Source organism: Miniopterus schreibersii, assembly GCF_964146895.1.
Source record: "Miniopterus schreibersii genome assembly, chromosome: 1".
Lineage (NCBI taxonomy): Eukaryota > Metazoa > Chordata > Mammalia > Chiroptera > Miniopteridae > Miniopterus > Miniopterus schreibersii.
In genome coordinates, this window is record NC_138101.1 from 163,030,327 (window position 1) to 163,042,569 (window position 12,243).

General features: G+C 38.4%; 2 protein-coding genes across 3 annotated transcripts in view; one reads left to right on the top strand and one right to left on the bottom strand.

Moving 5' to 3' along the window:
* AAGAB (alpha and gamma adaptin binding protein) overlaps positions 1-10,510 on the bottom strand; it is a 49,666-nt gene extending 39,156 nt beyond the window's left edge. For both annotated transcript variants that reach the window (XM_081134289.1, XM_081134288.1), the window contains exon 1: positions 10,373-10,510. In XM_081134289.1, the coding sequence (XP_080990415.1) occupies positions 10,373-10,445 (73 nt within the window). In that variant the 5' untranslated portion in view covers positions 10,446-10,510. The remainder of the gene's footprint in view (positions 1-10,372) is intronic.
* A 158-nt stretch (positions 10,511-10,668) lies between these two features.
* The window catches only part of IQCH (IQ motif containing H), a gene marked incomplete at both ends in the record, with an annotated part of 175,289 nt that continues 173,714 nt past the window's right edge, over positions 10,669-12,243 (top strand). Inside the window, one exon of the mRNA XM_081126407.1 lies at positions 10,669-10,767. Coding sequence (XP_080982533.1) covers positions 10,669-10,767 — 99 coding nt within the window. The remainder of the gene's footprint in view (positions 10,768-12,243) is intronic.

The following is a 12,243-nucleotide window of genomic DNA, read 5'->3' on the forward strand; positions in this document are numbered from 1 at the left end:
ATAGCTGCCACCTCAAATAAAGACAACCCTTCCAGAAATCAGCACTTTTCTGAGAATGCAGTTGATTTTATTCTTTCTCACAGAACTGAAACTGCTTTTACAGCCAGGTATCAGAGTGTCTTTAATGGTATACACTCTTCTGGGGCCCAATGTTCCCCCCACCTTCCCTTTGTCATGACGGTATTAAGCAGACTGGAAAAGGCCAGGCCATAAAAGACAGCACAGACCTGGGGTCAGACAGACCAGCTTTTGAATGCTGGCCCTCTGTGAGAAAGACAAATTAAACCTCATAGGTGTCTCATTTCCTCACTTGCAAATGGGGACAAAAACACTTCTCAAATGACTTCTTGAAGAGTAAGTGAAACAATGCGTAAGAAAGCTCAGGCACCCAGTGGGTTCTCAGTAAATGTTCATTTCCTCCGACCTAGCTCAGATTTTTGCAAATGTGACAGAACTACTAACGAGAGGGTAGGTTACAGATGCATTGAGGAGAGTTAGTAAGAAACATTACAATTAGGAAATAACCACCTCCTTTAAGCTGCCCTGGCCCCTCCCTTCCCAAAATATGCCTTCTCATATTTTTCTTTTCCATTGTTGAGGCATAAACTGAGACAGAAGAGAAAGCAATTAGGAAAATTATAGGAGGCAGCAGAATCTGACGTCAGTTGAAGGGGAAAGTAGTCATTATGAAAGCAAAGAATTGAGCAAAGTGTGATTTGGGGGAAAAATACAAAAGCCAGAGTTTTCATCAACTGGCAAGGATAGGCAAAGAGACTTTTAAGAATCATAATGGTTCCAGCCCTAGCTGGGTGGCTCAGCTGGTTGAAGCATCATCCTGTACACCAAAAGGTTTGGGGTTCAATTCCCGGTCAGGGCACATATCTACATTGTGGGTTCAATCCCAGGTTGAGGAGCATACGGGAGGCAACCAATCTATGTTTCTCTCTCACATCAATGTCTGCCTGTCTGTCTCTCTTTCTCTCTCTCTCCCCCTTCCTCTCTTTCTAAAATCATCCTTGGGTGAGGATTAAAAAATAAATAAATAAAATAAAAATCATAATGGTTCCATAAGTTGCAACCAGTTACAATTCCATTGTCACAATTTCATGAGGATGCCACACAAAGTGGGTGCTGCTCTGGCAAATAATTGGTAGCAGTTATTAACGAACAGATTATTCCCCAAGTCCTAGGAGTAGATGATAACTGCTGTAATGGAGCCTGTGTGGCATTTAAAGGTTAAATGTGCAATGTGAATGTTGGGACTTTACACAAACAAATGCTGGGAAATTCATATCTGTGATTCTCTGAGTAATCATCCTGCAGCCTCCTGGTGCAAGTACAGTAGTTAAGTTTTGGGAGAGTCAAAAGTTAGACGTGGATTTTTGATTATTAGGGGAGTCAGAGCCCCTAACCTCCACATTGTTCAAGAGTCAACTGTATCTGCAATATTATTTCGGTCCATATGACAGACCAATCACTGGAGCAGTATTAAGCTGCTGAGGGAAGGAAAACTGGATTGAGTTAAAGCACTACAGCACTGTTTTACGAGAGAACAGCAATTCTGGTTTGCTTACAACACTTCATTACCTTTCCCTCACACACTCCTTTCTGGTCACACCTAAATTCGCATATCCACATGCTCTGAGACTTTTTATATCATAGTGGAAAAGTTTTAAAAGTCAAAGCAGAGGAAATCCAACTCAGTTCTCCTCCTTTTCCTCAAGTTCACTTTCTCCCAATAACCATCTGGAATGGGATGCCACAACTTCCAAGCAGAGGGGGGAGATACATGGTTTCTGCTTGCCCTTAAAAGACCTCACAATGCAGTCAGAGACAAACATGCACACAAAAACATCAAGCTGACAAGGAGAGAGAGAATGTGGAGGAGTGTTTTATGAGGGTTAAAGAGGAACCATCAGCCTCTAAGCTTCATGGGCTGCATGCAAAGACCACTTTATCAAACCCAGTGGCACTGCTGATGGACAATTCCTACCCATATTTGAAGGGGAAGGGCTTCTTTGAATTCCATTACTATCTATTACTTATTCAAAATCTAGTTCTAGATATACATCTGAAGCAGTGGTTCTTTATGGGGAAGTGATTTTGCTTCCTGGAGACATACTTCAACATCTGGAGACATTTTGGGTTGTCACAACTAGGGAGATGCTACTAGTATCTAGTGGGCAGAGGCCAAGAATACTGCTAAACATCCTACAATGCACTGAACAGCCCACATAACAAAGAATTACCTAATCCAAAACGTCAAAAGTGCTAAAGTTGAACAACTCTGATCTAAAACAAAGGAATTTGTTGAACTGACTTAGCTGTATTCATGAAACAAAAGACCTGGAATGCAAAGTTCATTTTATTCTTTCTCATTGAACTGAAACGAACCTTTACGGCCAGGCATCATAACCTTCCACCACAGATATAAATGCCTTTCATTCATATCTGATAAAATCTATCTCTGATAAAATCTATCTCAAATGCCTTCTTTAATTATCTTAACCACAAAAATTACCTGGCAATTAATCTTAGATGCTTCGAAAATAATTTATGATGGTGGTTTTCTGGAAGAAAGTGTATGTAAGCCTAAACAGGACAATTATGAGATGAAAATAATTTTTACATTCAAATGGTAATTTTTCATAAAAAATCAGCATCGAGTAATAAAATCTCACAAAAAACTTCAATGTCTGCTCAGAATGACAATAGTATCTGCAGCAGATGCTAAGTTACTATGAAGGAAAGTACACATGTCGGAGATAAATCTCCCAAACAGAATAAGTTTCACGAAGAACATTTACTCTTTAGCCCTGTATTCAAATATTGAAAATAAGCTCAGTCCATTGGAAAACATTACAAAGCTAACAGATCCAATATCCCAGTTTTCAAAAGGTCCTTCAAGAAGAGTAAAATCATGATTGGGCAATAACAGTCAAAGGAACTTGGAAAAAGAAAACAATGATAAATTAAACTTCATCAAAATTAAAAAACTTTTGCATTTCAAAAGATATCATTAAGAAAACAAAAAGACAAACCACAGAACTGGAGAAAATATTTGCAAATTATATATAAGAGACTTGTATCTAGAATACTACATATGAAGAACTCTTACAACTCATAAGACAAAAAAGAACAATTTAAAAATGGGCAAAAGATTAGAACAGACATTTCACCAAAGAAAATAAATGAATGGACACGAAAAGATTCTCAACATCCTTAGTTATTAGGGAAATGCAAATCAAACCCACAATGAGATACTACCTCACACCCACTAGAATGACTAAAATAAAAAATTGAGACAACAACAAGCGTTGTAAAAAATGTGGAGAACTTGGAACCCTTATACATTACTGATGGGAATGTAAAATGGTGCAGCCACTCTGGAAAACAGTTTGGTAGTTTCTTAAAATAGTACAATAGGTTCTTAGAATGTCCATAACAGCATTATTCATAATAGCCAAAAAGTAGAAACCACCCAAATGTCTATCAACTGATGAACTGATAAATAAAATGTGGTATATCCATACAATGGAATATAAAACACATGCTACAATATGGATGACTCTCCAAAACATTAAGCTAAGAAGCCAGACATAAGAAACCACCTATTATAGGATTTCTTTTATATAAAATATTCAGAAAAGGCAAATCCATAAAGAGGGAAAACACATTAATGATTACTGGGGGTGGGAATGGATAATGACTACAAATAGGCACAGATTTCCTTTTAGGATGATAGAAATGTTCTAGGCTTAAAAAGGGGATATTTTATGGTATTTAAATTACATCCCAATAAAGCTGCTAAAAAAAAATCATGGAAGCTGGAAGATAATCCTCTCATTTAACTGAGGAAGTAGGTAACAGACACATGTTTGAGATATTCTGAACAATGATGGCACAGGTAAAGACATGTAAATATTTGTGGAATGAAAAGTTAACTTAAAGTTACATAGCTAGGAAGAGGGCATAACTCAGTGCTCAATTCACATTTTTCCCCCCCACAAAAAATCCTGAACAACCCCAGCAGAATTCAGAAAGAATAGCAATTCTTTTATGTCAGCATAACAGTACTGTTTATAACAAAATGATCACACATTTTCCTGCTCTAAGCATACTGATTTTGATCCAAGCACGATATTACTTTTCCCCACCTCGGTGTAGAACCAGCCTTCATGTCTGTCTGGAAAATTAAACCCTAAATAGGTTATTTGTTACTGAACCTAAAACATCATAAAGGCTCTTTAAGAGTTTCACAACTGTCCTCTCTGTCTTCACCTACGTCAATCTTGCTTCCTGGATAAGTAATTATTAGAGATGTATTTGTGGTATCTGTATGCACTGGCTCCAACATAAATACAATGTTGTGTCCAGATTTTTATTCTTGCCAGGCATATTTAAGACAATTTTCATACTTTAACCTTTTAAAAAACTGTTTTTATATCAGATTTCATTATTTATTGAGTGTCATTATTTGTTGAGGAATTATATAGGTCAAAAGGCAGGAAGTTGTGTAAACCAAATGACCACTGCATACTTTATAGATGTTTTTACCTTTTCTATATAAAAACAAACAGGTAGCCCTGAAATAAAAGTCGGAGTCTAGATACACCCAGAATCTTCCAGGATGATACAACACTCATAAATGGTTTTGGTGCAACATGGGCTGATGTGTAATACTTTTCCTCTGGTGTTTCTCCTCCTACTCTCTACTCCCATTTACTGAAATGCCATTTATTAGGAAGATGAACACCTTACAATCATTTCACTCATCAACAATATCTAAGGGATTAGTATAAAACTTCAAACAAAAAGTCAAATTCCCTACTCCACAAGTAAGAAAACTAATTGGGCACCAATAGAGGCATTTTCATTTATTATTAAACTTACTAGTTTATCTATTAAGGTTCCAACTACCATAAAAGAAAAAGTATAGCCCAGCCGGGCGTGGCTCAGCAGTTGAGCATCGACCTAGGATCCAGGAGATCGGGGTTCGATTCCCAGTCAGGGCACATGCCCAGGTTGCGGGCTGCAGCAGATCAATGACTCTCTTATCATTGATGTTTCTAGCTCTCTCTCACCCTCTCCCTTCCTCTCTCTGAAATCAATAAAGATATATTTAAAAAAAAAAAAAAGAAAAAGTATAAACTTATTATGAGCAACAAAAGTTCTCAATCTAGTAGTAAAATCTTCTGTACTAATTTCTCCTATCCCTACCTTCTGGTTGTCAAGAAGGTCATTATATTTCACATATATAAAAGAACTGGAATTGAATTTGGCTTCCCAACTTTTATGAGCTGAAAACCTTAGAAAATCACAACTTCTTTGAGCTTAAATTTCACACACGCACAAACACATGTACTTGTGCACACACACTGGAGGATAATACAAACATGTTGGGTCTGGAGAGAATATGAACTTGTATTTAACCTTTCCTTCCTCCTTAGGTTGATGATCTAATATTCTCCCCTTAATAAAGATAAAAATCTTGCCCTAGCAGGTTTGGCTCAGTGGTTAGAGCGTCGGCCAGAGGACTGAAGGGTCCCAGGTTCAATTCAGACTCTATCCCTAGGTCCAGTCAGGACGCATGCCTGAGGCAACCAATTCACTGTCTCTCTCACATTGATGTTTCTTTCTCTGCCCCCCCCCCCCCAAAAAGCAATAGAAAAAAATATCCTTGGGTGAGCATTAAAAAAAAAAAAAAAAGATAAAAATCTTAAGCCTTTTTTTAATGTAAATTGAAAAATTTTAAATATATTGTTATGGCTAAAAACAAATCTAAGTTCACCCACCCCCATTATCATCTGAAATCACTGCTTTAATCTGATCACCTACTGAATCACTGTGATGACAACTCTAAGTCCTTGTGGTAGATCTTGTTGGCCCAATCTTCCTTCCTTTGAAGAAAATAAAGAGTTGGAAATACACAATTCAATCAAAGGCAGAGTCCTCCTACAACAAAATAAGCAACTTTGCTTAAGCAAAAAATTACTTATTCACAGAATAAACCAAAAGGTTCCACTCCGACTACCTTAAGCAGCTACAGAAAAATACAAATTAGAAGACCCAAGCTCTTAATCCTATTCTCTTGCAAGACAATACTGGCTAAGACATACAATAGCCCCTTATCTTTAAAATAAGGATGTCCTCCTTGGTAAATTACTTTAAGATTGTAAGTATAGGAAGAAGTCCAATAGACCTAGAAACAAACTCCCAGTCTTGCAGAAGAATGAAGGTTTCTCAAAAAACCATGTCATAAATGATGGCTGGCACTGCCTGTGTGATTATTTTAATACCTTCTTTTAGGGCTAATCTTCTCTATCATTTCTTACACCAATGCCACTATCTTAAATTTAAATAGTTCTGATTGCTAAGGAAATTCCAACTCATTTCATTCACACATTCCATGCACACAAACCCTGAATGTGAACTTATTCTCTAGCACTCACTACTTGAGAACTTTGGCAAGACACCTAGTATTTCTGAGTCTTGGTTTCTGCTTTTATAAAATAGAGAGAGCCTGACTTCATGACTTCACAGGGATACTAGAGACAAATTAAACAATGTGAAAATATGTTTGGGAAGAGTACTGACACATATAAATGCTTGATATGATTATAAGATCTCCAATTCCTACACTTGACTGAAAAAAGAATTTTGCTCCAAATGTTCAAATGTAGAATCTGAGGCTTATGGTTGTTTTATTGGCACTATATACTTTAAAACAAGCAAGTCTCCAGGAAATTTTCTATCTAAAGTTCCTTGTAAGAAAGCAGAGTAAGATGTTAAAACTTAGGCATACATTTTAATATTTTCAGAAGTGGAGCACACATTTTCACTACATCCCTCTTGAGGGCAGGAATAGTATCTTAGTCATCATTTTAGCTAACTAACTGGCACAGAGACTAGCTCTGTGATAAAAAAAAAAGAATACACTTTTGTGGAATAAAAGTAAATGTTCATATGTCTGAGATGGAAAGATATCTGGTCTTGGAGTACAGACACCTGCTCTCATACCACATACAGCCTTGCGCAAGTCCCTCAAGCATCCAAAACCTTCATTTCCCTTGAAAAGTCTACACTGTAACGCCCCTTTTATCTGATATCAGACATCCACCTAGAATAGTGTAAATAAGGTCTTTGAGTGACAAAATGAAAAAAAAGTTTCTCACAAATTCCATATATGCACTTTATCCATAGTAGAGGGCTATGGATTTTTATTCAAGTATATTTATACCAAACTTGCTTATTTGGTTATGAAATATGTCCTATTGTTGGTTAAAAGCAGTAAAATAGGTCAGATGTCAAAGGAAAGTGAAACCCGAGAAACCCTAAACGTTCCTCTTTCTGATGTATGGAATGAAACCAAACTGTCCCAAAAAGGTATATCAGATTCAATCCAAAAATCATACTATGGCCTAATATCACTGAACACTTGACAAGTCATTCATTACCATAGTCTCCATCTCTTATGCCAAAATTAGACTTACCTTATGATTACTCTAATTCAATCTTTAATTATGGTAAAACAGAATAAATGCTCACAAATCCTGCATTCTACTGCTATCCACTATTAGCCTCCTCATGAACCTGGGAAGGAATGATGAAGCCCTCTTTTACAGTTCACTTTTCCTTACTCAAGTCATCACTTCACTAACTGCCCTTGTTTTTCACTATGTACCATTAATGGAATCACAAACAAAACGTCATGTAATCTTAACCAACAAAAGCTGGTTTTTGAGTTATCAAAGAAGCATTATTTTACATAATCAATTTCCCCCCAATGATGCCATTATACTTTAAAGTATAGTGATACTATTTACCAACTACAGGTATCAGCTCCTTCAAGGAAGTAACCATGTCTCCTCCCAATTCTGATCCTTAAAGCCCATGATAGAGTACTGCAGCCATCAGAATACTTAACAAATATTTCTGAGATTGGTTTTTAAAGACTTTTATATGTTAGTAATGGAAATCCAAATGCCTATACAGCTGACCCTTGAACAATGCAGGGAGGGTTAGGGACACCAACCCCCACCTACCACACCAACAAAAATACACATACAACTTTTGACTCCCCCCAAATTTAACTACTAATAGTCTACTGTTGACCAGAAGCCTTACCAATAAGTCAATTAACACATATTTTGCATGTTATATGTATTATATACTGTATTACAATAAAGAAAATGTTATTTAAAAAAACCATAAGGAAAATGCATTTAGAGTACTTATTGAAAAAAATCCACATATAAGTGGATGCACAAAGTTCAAACCCATGTTGTTCAAGGGTCAACTGTAATTCTTTTGCAAAGTTAAATACACCAAGAATCTTAAGCAAATTTTTATATGTTCACTAGATGTAATATATGATGAAAACTAATTTATGATATAATGTTAAATTTAAAATGATTGGAATAAGAATTATATATAAAGTGTTGTACATCAAACATACAAAATATATTTTATACAAACATATATTATGTAAATCATATATATCAAATATACATTATAATCCATTACTATATATATTTATACAAATGTATTTTATATAAATATATAAAATATTTAAAATTTTTATATATCATATAAAAATATAATTATAATGTAGTTATTATTTATGATCACTTAAAAAATTCTTGAGAAGGTAAAAGTTTAATTATAGTATTTACTAAATAACTAACTGCTCTAATTACTCCATTTTCTTACCTCTAAGCAGTGCTACTTCCCACTTATTTCCTTTCTTTTTAAAAAATGTCACAGAAGTACTCCTATGTACCTATGTACTCCATATGCATGCTCCTTAAGTAAGATTTAGCATATGGAGAAAAACATCATCCATGGTCTCATCACCCAAACACAAATACTGTTAATATGTTTGTGCATTTCCTTCCAGATTTTCGCCAAATGCATAGACTTTTTTATTGTAATTAAATTTCATATACAATTTTCTATATAATTTCAAAATATATTATATAGAATTTTAAAATATTTTATATATGTTTAAGTATATAAAGTACATTTGTATAAATATATAGTTATGGATTATAATATATTTGATATATATGATTTATGTAATAAACATATTTGTATAAAATATATTTTGTATGTTTTATGTACACTTTATATAGAATTCTTATTCTGATAATTTTAACATGAGATCATAAATTAGTTTTAAAAGAAAGGAAATAAATGTGAAGGAGCACTGCTTGGAGGTAAGAAAGGAGAATAATTAGAGCAGTTAGCATTTAGTAAGTGCTATAACTAAACTTTTACCTTCTCAAGGAAGTTTTTAAGTGATCGTAAATGATAACTAAGATACAGAATATTTGTGCCTACCTTTATGATTTGACAGGTTTTTAAAAAAAGTTTTAGTTGTATGATGCTTTACAATTTACAAAGCTCTCAAAATGTGCCATCACCTGTCCCTCAAACAATCCTGTGAGCTAGGTTCAGAAGATGCCCGGTTTTAAGGATGAGGAAACTGAGGGTTGGAGAGAGAACCTGCTTTGATAACATCTGTCATTTATATCAATGATTACTATGTGCCAGCCTCTGGGTTAAGCACAACAATCTTGAGAAAATTATCACCATTTTATATAGATAAGAAACTGACGGGCAGAGGTTAATTGTGCTCACTATCTTACAGCTGAGAACACTGCTCTAACTCCAGGCCACTCATTGAAAACAGGAGTCTTGAGTTACAATCAACCTCCCAGAGTCCTTTAGGGGAAGAGTTGAGCCTGTGGCCCAGCCCAACGCCCCCTCTACTACACTGGTCTCGCCCACGGTTCCTTTGAAGTTCCTCAGTTTGCCAGCCACTAGGAAGGTCTAGAGGCAAATGCATAACGCCCAGCGCTACCTCAAAACGACCGTCGGCGGTCAGCCCGTGCCTCAGGAGGACGGCAAGGCAGTGAGCAAACACAGAACGGTGGGGACAAGGCCAACAGGTCTCACAAACATTAAGGGGTGGCCAAGGGGAAACAAACTCTCCGCCGCAAGAGCAGGGATAGCAACAAGCGTCACAATTCCTGCCTTTACACTCGTGTAACTCGGTACAGTTTCCACAATGCCTGTGGGTCCGCCTCAAAGGAGCCCACCACCACCCGTGGGCTGGGCGGGGTGGGGATTTGTCCCACTTCGCCGGAAAAGCTGCGAGAAACGCAATAGTGGGCCGGGTAGGCAAAAGAGCAACAAGTCGGGGGGACTGGACACGTCGATGGAGTCTGGGGGCCTCGGCCAGCGCAGAGTGTTGGGAGAGCCCCAGACCGCGGCGGGGACAAAGGCCCAGAGGCAGGCCGCGGTGCTGAGGCGTCGCCCGCCGGGGCCTAGAGAGCTGCCAGGTCGGCCCAGGAGCCTCGCTACTCACGTTGGACCAGCCGGTCTCCAGTGAAGGTGGAGGAGCAGCTGGTGACAAGCGCACAGGGGACACCCGCAGCCATAGCTGCACTCGGGCGCCGGGTCTGTGTGGGAGCCGCTTCCGCCTTGGGCTGCACCACGGCCGCCGGCGCGCGGGGGGGGAACGGGACTGGGAGGGCGCGTGCTCGGAATGGCCCGGCTGCCCCGGCTCCTCCCTCACCCCCTCTTCCGCTCCCGGCGTGGGACAGGCCGGGCCGAGCGTGGTGTTGCCAAGGGAACGAGCTACTTCCACCGAGGTTTCCGCCGATGGAGACCGGGCCTCCGGGGGAGAGGCAGCCCTCCCTGGCCCTGGCCACGGCGGAGGAGGCTGAAACCCACGACCCCATCGGAACCATCTTAGTCCAGGTGGGAACTGGGCCCCGCCCGGCCCGGCCCGGCCAAGACACTGCCGAGCGAGCCCAGCGCCGTCGATCCACTCCCCCCACCCACTTGGAATGCTGCCCCCAGATTGCCTCCGGAGAGCTCCCAAATTTCCCAGCCCAGACGCCGCTCGGGAGCCTAACTCACCCCTGGGTGCCGTCCCCTGGAGGCTGCGCTCCAGAAGCACTGCTGCTCTGCCTCTGGTAAAACTCCAAGACCACGCACCTCACCCGCAACCCTTACTTCGGAAAAATCCACCTCACACTGAGGCACCATTTTAAAATGTATTGTTCTGAGAAGTTTGAGTCCATGATGTAGGGTGTTGGGTAAGATGCAAATCAAACACATTTAGTGATGAGAAATTTGGGGAGAAATTGAAATATGTGAACTGCTTTTATTCAGCACCCCAGTTTTTTGGATCTAAAAGTCACTTGCAAACAAGTCCTGGGGATGTAAAGCATAGCATGGTAACGAGTCAATAATACTGTGTTGTGTATTTGAAAGTTGCTAAGAGAGTAAATCTTAAAAGTTCTCAGCACAAGAAAAGAAATTATAACTGTGTGCTGAGGGATGTTCACTAGACCTATTGTGGTGGTCATTTTACAATATATACAATCAAATCATTATGTTGTATACCTGAAACTAATATAATGTTATCTGTCAATTATATCTTAATAAAATAAAAGGCCCTTGCTTGGGAACGAACACATAGAAAAATATATTTAAAATAAGGGATTACAAATCAAATTAAAGTTTTGAATATAAAATGTGACAAATTAAAAAACTCAGCAATAATTTTTTCTGAAGGGGTAAATATTAGGAAAGTCTTAACTTCTCCAGAAGAACTCACTTTGTGACAGTTATCCTCAGATTTTTCTGAACTGGTAAAAAAAATTTTACATATAGCTTTAAAATGTTTCCACATATGTCATCACTTTTAACTCTTATCTTTAGTTCCATTTGACTAAGGCTTGAAATAATTTTCCTAAGGTCACTCTACTAGGACTCTTACTCAGATCTGCAATGGGTCTAATTTTTCTTCCTGCCAGGATTTTTATCTCTTACCTCCTATCTAGGAAAGACTTCTGTAAATTCACCTTTTCCAAAATACAAACCCTTAAACTTACCAATTTCATAGACTTCACCATTATGAATCATACCCATATCTTCTTTCCTTGTCTTTTCCTTTTTTTCACCATCACCCTAGAATTGAGTTTAGCCAAACTGCAAAGCCTGAAGGAACACAGTCTTCCCAAGACTGCCCTCATTTCTACATTAGCATCAAGTTCAGGAGTCCCCAGAACCACCCTCACTTCAGACCAGCTATCTATAATTTGAGAGGCCTGACTACCTTCACATTGGCTAATTTCCTGGAATAACTCACAGGAGCTATGTTTACAATTATAGTGTTGTTGCAGTGTAAACTTACAAATAAAAATCAGCCAAGGGAAGAGATGCGTA